This window comes from Molothrus aeneus, chromosome 1, assembly GCF_037042795.1.
Source record: "Molothrus aeneus isolate 106 chromosome 1, BPBGC_Maene_1.0, whole genome shotgun sequence".
NCBI classification, from domain to species: Eukaryota; Metazoa; Chordata; class Aves; order Passeriformes; family Icteridae; genus Molothrus; species Molothrus aeneus.
In genome coordinates, this window is record NC_089646.1 from 101984613 (window position 1) to 102003943 (window position 19331).

At 39.9% G+C, this 19331-nt stretch overlaps 1 protein-coding gene across 6 annotated transcripts in view; it reads right to left on the reverse strand.

Annotated features, from left to right (window-relative positions):
• PTPRM (protein tyrosine phosphatase receptor type M) overlaps nt 1-19331 on the reverse strand; it is a 441308-nt gene that overhangs the window by 11793 nt on the left and 410184 nt on the right. For all 6 annotated transcript variants that reach the window (XM_066561791.1, XM_066561798.1, XM_066561783.1 and 3 more), the window contains 6 exons: nt 10577-10693; nt 6107-6261; nt 4994-5129; nt 4241-4390; nt 3598-3771; nt 712-843 (listed from right to left, as the gene is read on the reverse strand). In XM_066561791.1, the coding sequence (XP_066417888.1) occupies nt 712-843; nt 3598-3771; nt 4241-4390; nt 4994-5129; nt 6107-6261; nt 10577-10693 (864 nt within the window). The remainder of the gene's footprint in view (nt 1-711; nt 844-3597; nt 3772-4240; nt 4391-4993; nt 5130-6106; nt 6262-10576; nt 10694-19331) is intronic.

Below are 19331 nucleotides of genomic sequence, written 5' to 3' on the forward strand. Positions count from 1 at the left end.
AAGGAAATTTTATCTTTGTAAGAACTTGGAATTGTGCAGTTGTGAGCCAGGCTCTGGGACACTAAGTGATTAATCCTAGTGATTAAATTGCCAACCAGTAGGTTCAGTTTTCCAATTTTCTGAACAACATGTTCCGCATGTGCAACTCTTTTGTAAGGTAATTACATTCCCCTACACGTTTCGTTGCCCTCTTTTCCAAAGGATGCTTAGTCTCCAATCTTTAGCTCCTCTCTCCTAGTTTAGTTCCTATCTCCTTGCTAATGACATCATTTTGTGCAACACTCAACACAGATTTTCACACTGGGAACACCTATTCCCTGCTAAGGAGACCAAGGTCATTGACCTGTTTCAGGCAGGCTAATGAATAGCTGTTGGCTTCTGTTACGATTTTGGCCACTATAGCATGTTTCAGACTTGAGTCAGAATTCTACAACCTTAATTTTTGGGTTTTAGCAGCCCTTCCCAAAACACGTTCTCTTAAAATAAGTAACAGGTGCATGCATTTATGTCTGTGTGCACTAACATTTTGGAGGAGAAGCTGCTGATGGTCTGATTTATTCCTCTTCCCCTATGAGTATCTGCAAGCTACAAATCAATGTTTTAGTGTGTGTTTAATGTTGTTTTAAAAACAACTAATTACATCCTAAAGCTGTTCTGTAATGCTGAGGCACTAGCACTCCTCTTTTAAATGAAGCATTTTTCTGGACTTACTTGTGCAGGATCCACATCATTCAACATAACTACTGAAGTGCAGTGATAATCTAGGACCAGTCTCCAGAAATCTTTGACAGTATTTGGTAAGGGATGCTGCGTAACTATAAAAGCTGATGGTTGCTTGTAGCTCTGCAAAGAAATAACAAGATGATGAGAAGAATGGCAAGAGAGAAAAATCCATTTAGCAGAATGTCAGTCATAGCCCCAAAACTTCAGGACTGAAAGCATTATTTCTATTTTCTGTATAATTAATATATTGTTTTCAGCTCTTTCCTGAGATCTTATATGCTTCAAAGTTAATAAACTGCATTTAGGAAGGATATAACTTCTGCAAATGTTACATTTTTAAAGTATATTTCATGCCACAGGCATAGAGTAAAATCATCAGAGGCTTTTGCTTCCAATGTAACTCCTACAAGATTCTGAGCAACGGGTTTGTTTTGAGCTGTTAATGGACAGATTAATCTTGGCTGTTTGCATTTAGCTCTAAATTTGAATGATGCCTGTGAAAGGAAATATCTAGTTATTCTTCAGAAATATTGTTGAAATTCTGGTCTATCTGACAGCAGTGAAGATACCCAGGGGACAAATTTCAGTGCTCTTTGTTTCTTTTAGTACCAGAGTATGTCATTGACTGAGCTGTTTGCTGGAACTTTTCCACTGTGGATCTCAAACCAGCATTTTCACTTACATCCTCCTGAGTGTTGAAAGCTACCGTGGCCATACTGGGGCAATTTTTGGGAGGGGGTGCCACTGCCTTCATTAAGGAGGGCAGGGAAGTCTCTAGATGCCTTGAACTGAACCATTTGCACCACAACAGAGATCCAATCAGATCAGCTACCGCAGGCAAGTGGCTGGATTCCTGGGGCTGTCCTGTGCAAGGCCAGGATTTAGACTTTGGTGGCTTTGACTTTGGGAGGTGCCAAGAGGATAGGGCCAGTCTCCTCTTGGTGGTGCCCAGTGAAAGGACAAGAAGCAATGGCCATAAGCTAAAACACAAGAAGTTCCAGCCTGAAGGAGAGGAAGAATTTATTTACACTGAAGTGTCAGAGCACTGGAACAGGCTGCCTAGGGAGGTCATGGAGTCTCCCTCTCTGGAGACATTCAACACCCACCTGGACACGTTCCCGTGTCACCTGCTCAGGGTGACCCTGCTTGGCAGGAGGGGTCAGACCACAGGATCTCCAGAGGTCTCTTCCAACCCTAGCAATTATGGGATTTAGTGATCCTTACAAGGGTCCCTTCCAACTCATGATATTCTATGATCATTCTTTCACAGAAAGCCACTGAGGAGACCACAGAAAATGATTCCACTGTGTTTTGGGTACAGATGCAGACATGCAAAACTTTGGTTCTTTGTTTCAGCACATGGCAACCAGCAGGTACTGATGCTGCTCCTACATTAGGCATTTGCTTTCTATCCTTCTGGTCCTGCCTTGCTGGAAGTTTCATGCAGATGAGAGGATGTCCAAAGGGGTCTCCATAATTCACTCAATTAGGATTCTCAGAAGGCTTTTTGGGAAAACTATTGTCAAACTCATTCTGATACTGAATAAAGAAAACTATGTTTGCTACCCCTTTTTCTTGAAGTGAGCTCTGAAAGGCTTACATGAGGTGATTCAACAACACCTCAATGGATTCAAGTGGACAGGGGGAAACACTTCATCCTGCTTGCTGGAGATTGAGTGTTTAGAGACAAATGTCTGCTCTTGTCCATCAGTGCAGGGATGCTGCAGAAGCATGCTTCAGGTGGAAAGCAACCCACATCACCTCCTCCCTGGAGCCTTTTGCCCAGACACAGATCTGCATGTAGCCCGTTGTTTCAATAGTGAAGAAGGGAAGCATCTTCAACGCAAGTATTAAGTAATGGTCTTTCTGAGCATTACTTAATTAATGGAACAAAACAGTACTGAAGTCTCCAGGAAAGAAGACAATGTAATGGCACAATCACAGACCGTAAATTAAGGCAGCTCTGTTCTAATATGAAATGTCATTGACCTACTGTGAGAAGCTAGACAAGTCAATTACACTTCTGTTCTCAGTTTCTCTACATAGATAAACACAAAGATACATTTTCACAGGAGTGTTTTGAACTTCAGCTTATTTTAGGAAAAGGCTTTGACAACTTGGAAGGAAAGAAATAAAAAAAAACTGCAATAAACTGTTATTACCCTAGCTTCACTTTTTAAAAAGGCCATTTACAATGTGTTCCTTCCTTACTAACCTCTTTTTTCTTGTTGTTTATGTGTTTGACAACAGTAATGATTATAGCTGTAAATTGTCAAAAATAGGCTATAAATATCTACAGACTGTAAAAGCAGTTTAAGTGTCTTTTTACTGTTACTCTATTACAAGGATTAGAATTGCCATAGATGCATTTGGGGAAAAACTCCACACACACATGAAGAGGAACCATTCATTCAAGCAGAAATAAACAGGAAGGCTGAAGTAATGGCTTGTGTACTATCTTGTGTTGACAGACAATTATTTTTTTTGTTAATTACTGTTTAAATTATAAACAAAGGGAACTGAAATATTGCTGCAAACCTTATTATTCTATTTAACTGCCTGTATCTCTTAATAGGTAACTCTTTTTTCTGGCCAGATGGTTAAAAATTCAAGCACTAGGGAGAAATCCAGACACATTCAATTTATCAAAACTCCCTGAATTGCTCTCTGAGCATGGCTTTGGAACCTTGGCTGTGACATAACATATGTGTGATCCTAAATGTACTTGGGAGTTTAAAGATTTTGTGCCACGCTTCTGGGAAACAAAACAAGCCAGAAGGTTTTCCTTCTTAGGCTGACTCCATTTTCTAGCACGGCTCAGTTTGGAGGGCTGCTTATTGCCTTTTTATTATTAATGATGTGGTGCAGACTTACATCCATCAGTGCAGCATTGATGTAGTTACTGCTTTCCCCATCTATCGTGATGAGGAAAGGCAGGCATCTGTCTGGAGGCAGCACATCCATGCAGCGATTCTTCTCGTGGTTCCGCGGCAAAAGCGCGATGCTGCAATCCTCAACGCGCAGCGTCGGAGTCACCATATTTAAAGTCTTTCAAGGAGAGTAAACAATGCAACGGAAAAATTAACACAGCACTGAAAGCAACCCAAAATATTTAAGAATAGATCAGCTCAGCATTCAGCTTCAGCGGGAATCAATATGCAGAGAAATGAAAACACATCACAGTCAGCAGCCTTTGGAAGCAGAGAAATCCTGGGAACATACGATTATGGAAAATAACCTCACAGACAGCTGCGGAGTAGCATGCCTTCCGGAGAAAGGACAGCAGAAGGATTGACATACTCCCCTCGAGTAAAATGAATATTTTACTACTACCCCACTGCATTATTTTATGATTCAGCATTACTCAGTAGAGATGAGTGACATGTTATTTTTCCCTTTTTTTGCCATCTTTCCCTCATAGACCTGTTACAAAATTCATATGTCTATAAAAACTTAAGCAGAAGTCTTTACTATAGCTAAACTCTACAGTTTCTAGACAATGTAAGGCACTACTTACCCTAAATTCCTCTTTGATCTGGCTTGAGTTTGTTTGAGGATCTAGTTTATTCATTTCATAGTAAGCAGACCTAACTTGAGAAGCTGGAATAGTTGTGTCCCCACAAAGACAGGCTTCCAGGATAGCATCATGGATGAATACATACTGTTCCTGGTTAAGCAATTAAAATAGATAGTTACTGACATGGGATGCATAGACCATTAGTATTTTGGTAAATAAAACATAGCAACTAATATGGTTGCTACTTCACTCTTCAGTTTACCAGCACTGAAACAAGACCAGAAGTAACAACCACAGCTTAAAAAACTTTATCCCACTCATTAGGAAATGAATATATAAAGATTGGCTTAAACTAACTACAAATAGTTAGAGAAGTGCAGTAACACTCTGTAACAAAACTCAGTAACACTCTGTAACAAAACTTGTTCTGGTTTCCTCATTCCTCTGGGTGGTTCTGTAGGTGCGATTGTGAAACTAAACCTCAAGAAGATGTACTCCAGAATGAATCCTTCCTAGAGAGGAAACATTCCCCATTTGCCCCATTTTTAAGAAACATTGTGAACCTTCAGTGAAGCATAACTCTGCACTTGTTTGGGAAAGGGTTCTTCAGGTTTCTGCAGAGATTATTTTCTGCATGTGACTGAGTAAAATGCTTTCTGGAGGGGGCCAACTACAAAGCTCTATCTTTATGGGCTAGAAGGGCTAAAAAAGAATTGTTTCTTGCAAAGCAGTATTTCAGTAGATGAGCAATACCTCGGTCTGCACCATGTTAACTCTGCGGGATCGAAGCTCTCTCACGCAGTTGTAGATGTCTACGACGCCCTCTCGTTCTGCCATATCTAGCATGATGTCAATGACAATGAAGCATCCCGTTCTGCCAGCACCAGCACTGAAGGAGAAAAAGAGCACAGTTAATGTGTAGCAGTGTATTGGAAATGTAAAGGGTGTAAGGGTTCATCTCACAGGTGCTTGATCAATTGGATGATTACTGAAATTGAGCCGGGCACTTGCAGAACTTCAGACCCAGCTTTTTTACTCTCATGTATGTATTCTATATATGTTTTTTATATATGTAATATATGTATTCTTGTTTAAAGTTATTGGTTGAGTAGACCTCTGTCCTGGATTGTCACCAATTGTATTCTATTTACCATCTGTATGGCAGTTGTCTTCTGTTAAGTGGGCAGTTTTCCTCATCTCTTCCACAACTGGGGAGAAATCTGCTGATAACAGGCTATTGAATGTCACTGCATGACTGATAAGAACTATAGCATCCCATTGTGAGATGCTCCGCCCAGAGGGGAGAGCCAAGCATTCTATCCAGATATAATGTGAAGATTCTGGAACACCAGCACTGCTTTTCTCCACTGGATTTCCCAGAGGACCCTGTATCGTCAGAGGAAGACTACACCTTTTTTCTACAGGATCCCTGCTCCAAAAGAACCACACCTGACACTCCAGGAGGACTGCAGCCACAATTCAAATTGGACTGCTACCAAGACCCTGACCAACAGGGTGTCAGGTTGTTGTTGTGTTGTGACTCTGTCAGTGTTGTTTTAGTTTACTGTATTGTTTATCTTTTAATTTTTTCCCTATTAAAGAACTGTTATTCCCTGCTCCCATATTTTTTGCCTGAGAGCCCCTTAATTTAAAATTTATAGCAACTCGGAAAAGGCGGGGGGAGGGGATTTACATTTTCCATTTCAGGGGAGGCTCCTGCCTTCCTTAGCAAACACCTGTCTTTTGAAACCAAGACAACCTCCAGTGGCTTCAGCAGCCTGTGTGGGGAATACACAGTAAAGGAGAAGTAAAAGCAGGTCTTGAGTTTAATGCAAACCACAGCAGAGAGGTTTCTGTTTTACCTACCTGCAGTGAACAACCAGAGGCCCAGCATTGGGTGGACTCTTGGATTTGACCTGCCGTACAAATCCCAGCAGGCCCGTGGCATGGTATGGGACACCATGGTCTGGCCAGCCTGTGAAGTGGAACTGACGTATCTCCCGAATCTCGTGAGCACCTCTCTGTTGAAAACACAAGGGTTGAAATCTTCAAAAGCCTGAGCCTTGCTGAGAAGCACCCCCTACAAACAAAATCTGTACAGACTGCTGGAGAGCTTCCTCATAGCAGCAGAGCAAGCTCAAAGGTTAGGTATTAACAGGTTTCAAAACCTTCCAACAAAATTAAGTAAGTAAGCACTAGATTGGTCAGAAACTTTTAGCAACAAGAGAAATGCTCATCTCTATATTTAAGTACTAGGCTGCTTTGCAAACTGTGGCCTTCAGATGCATGCCATGATCACAGAACAGGTCAGCAGCAAGGCTGTACACAGAGTACTGATGACCTTTTTTTCCCTACTGTCCTCCACAGGGGTTTTGCTGCTGACTTCAGGACACTACAGCTTCAGCATAATTTTCATTTGTCCCCTTCATTGGTCTGAAAGAAGAAGCTGAATAATAGGAAACCTTTTTGCACCTTCAATCATAGGGGCTGTGTTTGTAGCCCTCCACATGCTCACTGTTCAGGTGATTTGCCACAATCTACAAGGACATGGATATAGTGAGACAAGTATGAATGAGAAGCTGATTGTGTAAGTAATTTCCCATGTGACTTTGGGGAGCAGTCTGGATATGAGAAGAGTGTGTGCTAAGTTTTATTTTCTTACTGCTTGTATTTTCCCTTCCCCATCTCAAAATGCAGCTGCCAGTATTTTATTCTCATTAGAAATCCACAAACTGGAGGCCATCATACAGAGCTCATAAACGAATAGCAAAATTATGGCATATCATGTCTAGGCTGGACTAAATGTCAAAAATATTAGTAACTGGTAGTTTACAGCTTTTCTACTTCAAAATGTATTTCCTGTCTTGAGCCAGTTTGCACATAAAAGATTTTATTCTCTTTGAATAATAAGTAATATAAGCTTCCTAATTTATTGCTATTATGCATTAGTCTGGGATTTTCAGTGGTGGAGAAATTTTGGACATTCCAGTGCTACAGGACTAGAGAGGACTTAGTGTATGTTGGAGCCTTTGATGCTCTGACAGCTCGGCTGGGGGTCTGTGGAGACAGGGCATCTGCTCAGAGGAATATCTCATCTCCCCTGAAAACAGACACAAAAACACAGGCAAGGGAGAGGATTAAGAGCATATGAGGCAGTGGTGAGGACTGAGGAGATCACACCCTTTAAACAGATATGACCTTATATCCTAAAAACCAATTTTAAAACATAATGAAATCCAGGAATAGACAAAACAACTTGCATTTTAAGACAGTCTAGCAAACACATCTGAATACAATTTGGTCCCTGCTCTCTGGGGATTTTAGAGTGTGTTAGTGCATCTCTTCTACTGTAAGCAAGGCCTTCAACTCTGCAAATAGCTCTGCTTAGGTGAAGGTAGTGCCTCAAACACTTTTATATTGCTTGTAACAACTGTCCATGACCCCCAAAGAAACAAAGATCCCACAGAAAAAAGCAATGCCATGACTATACAAGCTGAGGACTGAAGTGAGTATCCCATACAAATTCTTCATGCAGTATACAGCTGAGATTTTCAAACAATTTAAAAAAACCAAACTGCCCCTCCAAAGCAATGTGCCTGGCTGCTGCACTGATCATGTTATGTCCTGTACATCCTCTGCCTTAGTTGTGAACAGGCTGTCTGTCAGGCTGACTGAATTTCTGTCTGTCATTTTTAACAGATAGTTAGGAAAGGTTTTGCATATAGGATACTTTTATAATGAGTTTTCTTATTATATCTACAAAGGAGTGATTTTTATATCTAGCTTTCCTGCTGGTTTCTAAACCCAAAATAGCACACAACTGCATGAATCATAAAAGCATATGCTCATCTGGGAAAGACTATAGAGCTGAAACAAACAGAAAATGCTGTACACTGCTAAACCTAGGATGTTAAAAAATTCTACAAAAACTTATGCTGCTGCTGTATTTTACTATTCATGTATGACTTATTCATCTGCATTAACTGTTGTGCTGTAAAGGAACTGCTCCAAAGGAACTGCTTGTTCACACAATGCAAAGCATATCTAGGAAACAGTCTTCAAAATCAGACTGCACTTTTGGCTTCAATTTTCTCAGCATTATTCCCCTACTACTCAATATCCATCAAAAAAAACCCAACAAAACTGAAGTATGTGATCAATTTATCTTCAAGCAAATCAACTTCTAAATTGCACTTAATGAGCAGATGCTCATCAACAAACAGAAAGGACAGTCAGAAGGGACTAAAGGTCTTGGAGAATTTGATTCCTCCGATTTTCTGAACATCTATGAAGAACCTGAGGCTGCAATTAGATCTTCCTTACCCCTCCTCCTCATCTGCCATAATGGACAAGGCCAGTTTTCTTAACTCCACCCTTGCAGCTCATAATCATTCAGGACTTCACATGTTGTCCCCAGAAGTCACCCTGACACAGGGGGTTAGGCCACCTAAGACACAGAACTCTGCAATTTTTTCCTGCTGAATTACTGAAGCTGCTGTTTTAGTGAAATCTGCAAGTCCTTTGGAATGGAGGCTCCAGTGTTAAGTGTTACAAACCACCTTTCTATTAGCATTATCTGCCTGTTTGGTTAGGGTGCTCTCTGTCTCATCATGCACCTTGACTTAGGGAAGGTGAAAAGTAGCAATCTCGGTACATCAAAAATATAAACTTGAGAGAATTATGGTGAAAGAAATGTACAGACTTGATGTTCCAGTAACATTGGAGGAGTTAAAAAATATGGAAAATAGAGTAAAAACAAATGTACTTTACTCAAGCTACAGTGACACTGCTTTTAGAGGCTTACTGAAAAACTACCAACTATTAAAAAGCAGTGTCTAAATGAAATCTTTTCAGATGGAGATTTTTAAAAAGAAATAAAATGTTTAGTGCCTTTTATCTCTATCTGTTCTAATGCACTTATTCAAGACAGTTTGGTTATGTTCAACTGTAAAATCCTCTAGGTCTTTTCTTCAGTCCCAGTTAAGAAGCGAAAAGCTAACATCAAAGCATGAGCTTAAAATTTGCAGAATAGAAATCAACCAGTGCTTCATCTACTTCAAAGTGTAGCCAACGTTTCTCATCTGTTTATTAAAAATACCTAAATGCAAGGAAACAACAGGCTTGAGTGAATTCAGTCTACAATATGTATAGTGGTAAACATGATACAATATTTCAATTCATTCAAACCACGTAATTCTATTATCATTACCCTCAGGTTGCTGTCTTAAAAAGAGAAGCATATTTAAGTATTAGATTGAAGAATAAAGCAGGAAAAAACCCTAATTCCTTTGTTACTCTGGACATGTGTACAGAAACCTTGTGGGTAGTCATTTTGGCAGTTTCAGGTACCTGGGTGCAGGATTCTTTGATGCTAAATATTATGTTCTTCAAACCCATATATGAATACTATTTCATCATTAGACAGAGCCAATAAATCATGGGTACTGCAAATCAAAATAAGCTTTCTAAGCTAATTAGTTGAAAATCTACTCGTGGTGATGGAGCATTACTTTGGTATGCTATTAGGAATATCTAGTCTTACCAAGGAGGCTCTTTCCTTGGTGTTCTGCAACTCAAATGGGTCCTGATACATACAATTAAAACCTTTCTGTTCTTTAATGAATTCTGAATGAAACTGCTGAGTTGACACAAAATGCATGGTACACTTCACCACTGACTGACCCTGCCTGTTCCCACTTTCAGTGAGTGCCTTATTTGTTATTTCTATGTTTTCCATCTATTGCAGCTGGGGAGCTGCAAGTTCTACAGGCTACAAAGCATCAGACAAATGTGTGGCATTACTCTAACAAACAGTAATACAACACACAGGCTGGAACTCTCCATGTAAGGATGGATTCCTGTGAAAAGGGAAATTGCCTTGAGAAGAACAGTAATTTGTTACAGCTCTGTCTCTGCAGACCAGGCACACCCTGGCCCAACAGAAAACTGCATTCTCCACCACAGACTTCTGAATAATGCTGCATGCGGCCTCTGGTACAGACAGAAAATGATTGTGGGGAATGTAAGATGGGAAAGCAGCACAAATCTGTTTTTCAATTGATTGCTGGGAGGGAGGTTTCGATTTCTCCTAGGCAAGGAACATCACTTTTTCTAACTCAGGCAGGGGCCAACAGTGATGAAAAGCACAGCACAGCACAGCTGCTGCATTTGAAGAAGAAAAACACAGATTACCATAAGAGGGCGGTAGTAGTTTACCCAAAAAACCTATAAACCCAGGATGTCAGTCAAAAGATTTAACTTTCCCTTGTTGAATCTGCATGTAAGTTACTTTGGCAGATACCAATGTATTTAAGAAAACTGAATTTGGAAACTTACCTTTTCTACAGCAAATGTTCGAATCACGTATTCAGCCAGCAGCTCTGTTTCTATTAGGGTAACTTTAATGTCTTTATATATCTCCGTGTCATCTGGCCAGTATTTGCAGCATTTGACCTTTAAAAGATACAAAAGAAATTAAGGTTCATTTATTTTAGAAGGTTCATACAGAATTCATTTTGCATTCTCTGCAATGATTTCTGATTTAAAGTGCAATCGTGCACAGAACAGTCACATTTTCTGCACCTGTAAATGTTTGAGGGACATTGCCTCTTCTCTTTTTAAGACAGCTTTCAGAGTTTCACATGAGCTTTGTGTTGTGCTTAGTGAAGTAAGGCAAATTTGTTTGGAGCACAAAGGATATTTATGCCCTGCCCAGTTCAGCTGTAGTAACTGTTCATTTCCTGTGCTTTCCAAAGCAGAGTGTGCCCAGAGGGACAAATACCACCAGAAGTTTTTTCCCCAACCTTTACTTGTTGATTTGTCTCAAAAACACCCTTCTACCTTCTGAAATAAAAGTGTTTTGCAGACAGGAAGGAGACCTCATGGCAGTTCAGAGCTTCCTCATGACGGGAAGAGGGGGGACAGGCACTGATCTCTTTTCTGGGCTGACCAGTGAGGGACCAAGGGAATGGCCTGAATCTGTGTCAGATGAGGTTTGGGTTGGGTTTCAAGAAAAGGTTCTTCACCCAGAGGGTGGCTGGGCACTGGAACAGGCTCCCCAGAAAAGTCACAGCACCAAGCCTGGCAGAGTTCAAGAAGCATTTGGACAATGCTTTCAGGCACAAGGTGTGACTCCTGGGCATGGTGCTGTGCAGGGCCAGGAGCTGGACTTCAATGATCCTTGTGGATTCTTTCTAAATCAAAATATTTATTGTATGATTCTCTATTTTTAGAAAAGCACCTGTTTTCTCAGATTAACTTTCCAAAGGAACTGATGAGAGGTCAAATGGCAAAACTCAATGCTTGAAGTCAAGAGCTGAGGTTTATGCCCAGGCTTTAACTATTGTAACTCTACATAGCTTAAATACTAATTTACAGGTAACTCCAAACATTATGGGTAGGATTCATCTCACTTAACTCAACCTGAACTGTTACTTTTAAAACTGGGTGGTTTGAGGACTGTATTATATGATGTAGATAGCTGACTGACTTAAGAATTTTCTCCTCCTTCCCATTTGTGTGGACAAAGTGGTGGGCTGGGAAGCTAACACATTGCTTACATCTCTCTTTTACTCTGCTTTATCATGGTAATAGCTCTGCTATCACCACTGCATCTGGCCATCATCCAGTAGTGCAGTACATGCTAGGAGTGGCATCTGTTATACATCTGCTGCATGGAACAGTTTCTCTCTTTCTCTCACCAAAGGGAAAATTTAAAATTTTCTTTTGATACATGTAAATCTAGTTTACCTAAATATGCACTTCAATGAGTCAGGTAAAAAACTTGAGCACTCTAAATATTCAATGGAAAACTGATAGAAAAAAAAATTAAACTTCACAACTGATAAGAGTATTTCTCAGACCTATCTTCAAGCAAAAATATTTGGATTACTACCATGTTTAATCCTGAGCAAAAGGTAAAGCAGATGAACGTGTGTATAAGCATACATTGAAAAATGTAATGCAGGATTCAAATGATTTATTTATACAAACCCCACGTTCAGTATAGAAAGGATTATGCAGAGAGTCAAACCCTGGCCTGTAAAGAAGAAGAAAATACATTTTCTTAGGCATTTGTTTCCAGATTGTCACTGATAATTGTGTGCAATCCTTCTTTACTGTCTGGATAGATGGGAGGTCTTGCCACATCACAGTAGTGACACTGACTGATAAAGTAAAAAGTTTGTCCAGGCAGGGTCAGTAGTTCTGGCCCTTTTTCTGGCTCATTAGCATCATAAAATTTAAATCTGAATAGAATTGAGTTGAAGGGCTGGCAAAACACAGTCCCACATCAGGATCCTCTTCAGAGAAAAAGAGTAGCCTGGTCAGAAGCCCTGGCTCCCAGCCACAAAATTATACAAGCATCCTAACAGCTCGTTCCTGCTTATGCAGCTGATGGAAAGCTCCTAGAGCAGAGCTGAAGTTCAGGTAGCTTTATTAGGTTTTTATTTCTTTTTCTGTGCTTGCCTTCAGACCTAGTAACCACAATAGTATTGGCTAAAAAGAATTCTTTATAGTCTTCACATTTAATCTGGTATTAAGTGTGGTTTCAGGACAACTGGCAACACCAGAGTTCCCTTCCATGGTGAGAGGCTTGGAGCTGGGACCCTGGACAGTGCTTGGTGCTCCTGTAACAGGCAAGGCTGGCAAGACTGCTCTCCCCACCATGCTCCAGAGCCAGAAAGCTGACAGGGTGCCAGAGAGGAGAAGGATTCCACCAGCCAAGGACCAAGCAGAGGGCCATTCCCAGGATCCCTAACAACAGGATCTCTGACAAATGTGTGTTCATCTCTACAACTTATCTATCCACTGTCAGCAATGAACAAACATTTCAAAAGCATTATACATTGCTGCAAGCAGTATAGTAGTTACTGCTGCTATCTATTATTGCATCTACTTGATATTTATCCAGATCTTATTTTGTTCAGATGTATTTCCAAAGATCCTCTCATAGAAGCTAAGTGAAAGACATTGAATGCTCATTGTTTTGTCTGTGTTGTTAAAATAATCCAGAGAATTCACACTGTTCAAATCCCTCAGGCCAGCAAACTGACCCTTTTATAGTCATTGCCAGAAACTCTTTGAAACAGGGTTTTCCCACCTATGGCTAAGATGACTTTTTGACTCTTCATGAAGAGTTAGACAATTCACACTGCCTCTGGGCTGCAGCAACACATTGACAACCCCTTCTCTGGAGCCGATTCCCTTTTCCTGCCTGTTCCCTTATCCTTCCATAGGGATGTGTGAACAGGCAGGAAAAGGGAACCCGAACCACATGGAGAGGGCCACTGCAGGCAGGGAGGGAGCAGCTGCAGCCGTGATCCCAGGCATGGCACTGCCCATCAGCACCTCTCTTTGCTGCTAACTTTAGCCATGTTTCTTTCTGATGGGCACCTGCCATCCTTGAAGCAGCTCTAGTTTAGCAAAATAAACAATTGCAGGGAAGGGAAGCAACCTTGGCTGAATTAAATTGCTCTTTCCTTGAAGGAAAACATACCTGTTTCTAACTTGGTAAGTCCAGACTGTCTGGATTATGACTAAGAACCAGGGACAATTCGGAAAGACCAATTTAGAAGAGCACAGTCCCCGTGTTCTTATGCCTCAACTGCTAGATTTGATTCCACTCTTTTTTAAACCTTATTTAAGATGATACAGTGGAATAATTAGGGAAGCACTGGGAGATGTTGCACAGAAGTTATAGCCTTTTGTGCCTCATGCAGCTTGGGCCCACCAGGGATTTCTTAGTCTGCTGCAAAGGGGATTTTGGGCACGGAGCAGACTGGAGCTGAGCAGAAGGATCCATGACAACACAATTTCCTGAAAACTCTCCCAAGTGGAATAGGGGCTGTGAAAGCCATGGGAACCGTGCCAGAATTCAGTCAGAGCCACAGACCAACTGATGATTCACTCTCTAACAGAGGAAAAAAGACCCAAGCACAACTTTATTTTAATTCAGGGTTTTCTCCTACTTTTGGCTCTTGTTCTGCAATGCTCTGCACGTGCTGAGCTCTGGACCTGAGAACTCCATGGACTCTGGGTGAACCAAAAGTCAAGAAAATGCTTAAATATCCATCTCCCATCTCCTCTAGGGCCACCCAAATAAATGCAAAGGTGTCTTAAAGACAGAAGTAGATAAACTAGTGTAAATCAAAATCACATTTATAAATGCTTATTGGATCAGGGCCCTTATTTGTACAAGAAAAGACAATTGCAACAAAATAGAATATGGTTTTACTCATTAAATATGAGAAACACTGCTGCTAGCATATGTTCAATTTTTCTTTTTAGCACAGCTTTAGCTACCATAACTTGACGAATCTCTTTTCCATTTTATAAACATTTGGTACGTGTTTTACACAAAAGCCTTACTAACAGAAGGTTTAACTAAATAATTGATACATGATTCCAGAACTGAATATTAAATGCACTAGATCTTTTTTTTCCACACCGTTGCTACCATAACAGTAAGTATTGTCCACAAAACAGAAAACATAATTTTGAAATCTCATCTGAGCAGAATTATAATTGAGAGTTTGTTCACATACACCCCACATTTATATCCTACCAACATGCCAAAAAATACAGATGTTCATCACAAGATGAGATAAAAGGATGATTGCCAGACACATAATGAAAATGCTCTGGTTTAATCTATTCATCCAAAGGTACACTGTCCAATTGTTTCAAACATGTTTATTTTGCTAATAATTTTAGAAATTTGGAGAAGAGAATTACCCTACTTCCACTGTCTAGTTCCATCCCCCTGTAAAATAGTCTAATGTGTGAAACTCAGAATTAAAAATGAAGGTGGAAAGTTGTTGTTGCTAGTTCTAAATATACAAATATTGTAGGCTGTGGATGGCTAATGAACACAAATTGTGACTTCCAAAGCTGTATATTTAACCATTTGGCAATGTGACACATGTAGCTAAAGGCAGTAGGAAAGTCAGGACAGTAATTCATTTAACTAGAATGTTGGAATAGGAGCAATATTACAGACTTAATATGTGAGCTGGGTGTGAAATACACTTTGCAGTCCATACAGAACAGTTTAAGTAACACTGATTATTCAAAGTTTCCAATTGCCTTTGATTCTGAAATATTCTTAGCAAAGGGGTGATATATATATATAACTGACTATGCCCTGCATGGATTGTCATTAGTGAAGAGCACTATTATACATTCTAATCTAAAATTAATCCTGAACTAAGTAATGACGATAAGTCAGACATAAATTTTGAAGTAAAACCTCTTGGCTATAAAATGAAACAGCCAACCATGCTCACTGGTAAAATTTTTAACAGATTTTACAGATGTAGCTCGGATAACAGGTACTTTTATTTGGCTGACTTGAACTAAAAGTACATCCAATAATTGAAAGTATTTTTATTTAAATACTTTTCAAACAAAAAATGTATTACGATATAAGAATATTTTATGTGTTATAAAACAACCTTTGACAGGAGATAAAACCCAGTCTTCCTTTTTTTCATTTTCTTTTGTTTGCTTTTGAGCAAGTCTGTTATTAGTTTTATACTTCATTCTACAGTTTTCTAAAAGAGATGTGGAAGACTATTGAGAAATACAATATTTGAGATACTGTTTGGCACCATCAGATGAATGGGTCTCTGTGAAGTCAGCCAGAAGTCTTTATGCTGTTCACAGCTGCCAGGGTGGGGAGAGATGCCTCCATGAATTTTACTAGCTCAGTCTAACTTCTTCTTGGGATGACTCAGAGCTGACATTGTTCTCCACCTTCTGCTGCCCTGGGCTGCCCCAACAGTGCAGCCCTAAGTTGCCTGGTGGGTGCACTCTCATTCAGCTTCTGCCCTGAAGAGCTGGCTTTCTGGAGACGCCCAGCAGCAGCCATAAACAAATGCTTTCCCCACGTGACCGAATGAGTGTGACCCTTTGTTCTTAAGACTCAGTATGCTGTTAGCATACCATCAATCTGGCAGAGTGGGTTAGATGAAATTACGGTGATAGGCCCAACCCATGGTGTGGCCTTCTTTTGACCATAAAGAAGATTTGGTCTAGAAGAGCAGCTTTAGGGTAAGATAACCCAAGGTAAAGCTGTTCCAGTGTTCCTTCCTCCACTGTTAATACCAACAGAGAAATATGGATTATCTCTGTTTCATAGCTTATGTTTAGGCAATTTTGTGCATCTCAGTAGAGCCCTGGAGAAAAAAAGCTGAGCACAGAACACATGAGAAGGGTGGTCCCATGCCAAGATGAAGGATGGTTAGCTAGAGCTCCTCAAAGCCTGTGTTAATTCCTGACACAACTGTGAAATCATGGGCGTGTTTCTCAGATCCTGTGTTCCCAAGGACCTGATGTGTCTGCATCGAGCCTGTGCTCTGAACCATGCTTCCACTCCAAGATCAAAATGATGCCATTAGCTGGGTACAGAGCACCACCTACTTAGTGGATTGCCTTCTGGCTCTAAAGCCTGATCATCTGATGTTAGCTTAGACACCTCTACATGGTACTCTACTGGGTAAAGTAAAACTGTGTCAGTGCCTCCAGGATACTTCTCCTTTCACAGAGAGATTGAGAGATAATTTCAAAAGACTGCTGAGGTGAGGAGATTTGCAGTTATGAAGCCATTTTGCTAGCCCTGACATTTCAAGTAAGAACCTGAAGCCCTCCCTCTTAGCAAACTGCACCTAAAGTTGCATCCTACACCTTGGTGGCACTTCAGTTAGTCCAACAAAGGCATCAGTGCATTTGTGTATCCTTAAACCTCTTTTGTTTGTTTCTCTAAGTGAATTATCTCAATGGGATTAGTAAGCATTAAGATATTAATCTGTGTTGATTAACATTCTTTGAAACATAGCTTTTACTGGAGATAAGAATAGAACAAAACACTGAGAGCTGAACCCATGACTGCTGTGCATGACATGGGACAGTGCTGAATGCCTCTAGCTTGATGATCTGTTTCATGATGCTAACACTGCTAACCTGGGCAGATCTTTTTTAGACAAATGCACAGAGTCCTTCCTTCTCTTTCCTGGAGGACAACAAATTAAATTTTCCCTAAGGGCTCCTCCCCTACTATGTATAATGCAGTAATGTAAACCTACTATTTCTGGTTAAAAATCTAGAAAGATGAAATCTGTTTTGATGTCTAGAAGGGTTAACTGACTTGAAAGATTAACAATAGTTTTAAATTTTGATTGGTTTTCTGTTTTTCTCATTGATATTCTGTAAAACTTAACTGTCCTCTACGCAATAAGAGATACTGGAATTACACTGAAACCAAAAGTATAACAACAGAATATAATACCTTGTGGTGATGTACCATAAGTACCAGTCCCATTTTTGGAGGGTAAACAAGAATAGGAAAAAAAAATTCAATGGACGGGGAAGGACGCTATTTATATATTTAAGAAGTTGGGACTAGAATTATCTTGAGGAAGCAAATAGATTCATATAACAACCTTTCCCCTCTTATTTATAAAATGTGATTTCTTTCTTTCATTAGAAAAGTTGAAATGAAACCCTAGTCACCAGTATGCATACAAACTCTTTGGCACACCTCCTAAGGAGCATTAATACCAGTATCCTGAATTAATTCCAGTGTAGGCAATTTGGCTTATTACATTTAGAGGGAGTTTCAATTAGACGGAGTGTTCTTCCATTTATACTAAATACAAATGTGCTGTTTGTGAGACATGCTCAAGAGTCACTGTGTTTCACCTCTGCAAGATCACAATATTGGGTGATCTGAATCTAAAATACAATTTGAGTTTACCTTTGTTTATTAGAAGCATCTTCTTCATGGAAGATTCTCAAAAACTTGTAAAATGTATAAGTACAAACTTTGCAAGAGCTTTGTGATAAAAAAGTCCATTTTCATTCTAAGCATAAGTGCTAAGTCCATTGGAAGTTTCACAGTTTTTTGTTGCTGAAATTTCCAATGAAGATTTTTTTTTTTTTTTTTTTTTTTTTTTTTTTCCCTACTGTTTCCAGTAAGAAGTCTTTGGACAGGGTTTTATTTAGCAGTTTTTCTTGGATGTATAATCTCTGTCAATAACACAAATTATCAAGTAGATCTAAGAAGATCTGGTTCGTCATAAAGACTTCTGGGTTTTCTTTGTTAAAGAAACATATTTGAATCTGTTTAAGAAATTTGTCTTGAATGCTGACCAGTGCTGCACATCCTGAGAACCCGAAGACAGGAACATAAACTTGCTGAGGGCTGTGATCATACAAGCTTTCCTAGGAAGAACAGGCTTTCCTAGATGTCCTTTTCTGACACCATTTATCTTACAAGTAATGCTTTTTATAGCAAGCCAGCACCAAGGAGGTATTCCCTCTGTCAGAAGACTCTTGTATGGATCTCCTCGCTGTCATGTGGAAGTCTTTAATCATGAAAATTCAGAATTATCCCCATTTTTGCAGAGAAGTGCCACATACACAACATGTCAAGCACAGGTCCAGGAAAACAAGCCAAAGAAAAGTTAAACCACCACTGTATTCTTCCTTTTCCCCTATGCAAAAACAGCCTTTCTGGCTCCTGGGAAGGAAATGTCACCTGGGAAGAGTGTGAAATGACTATTAGGAAAGTACACCACTCCTGAGGGGTAAGATGGCAGGGAGAGGCAGTTTGGGCAGCACAAAGGTGTGAGCGCAGGCACAGGGGCTGTTTACCAGGTCGTGGCTGACCTTCATTCACCTTGTGTCACATCCATTCTGTTGTAGTCAACCTTGCTTCCCTTCACAAAAAGGGTCTTTTGTGTGCTTATTAACACTGCTAGCACTGGCTGTTTTCTAATTCCGAGTAATAATTGAGAAACTCTAATTACTGTAATTACTACGCTCCTGGGGTGAGGTTTTATTTTTTATAATTATTTATAGTGATTTTGTTTGTGAATACTTTGTTCCATTAAAAGCATAATAGACAATCATAAGTCCTTGCAGTGCATTTATTTATAACCACCTCCACTGAATTTTGCATCATTTTGAATTTTTCAGCATTTATTAATCAGTTATTACTAAACTTCTTCTGCCTAAAGCAAGAAAGCAACTACTGATAAATCGCAAATAATGTGACAGGCCAAGTTTGATTATGCCAGTTAAGTACTAGTAC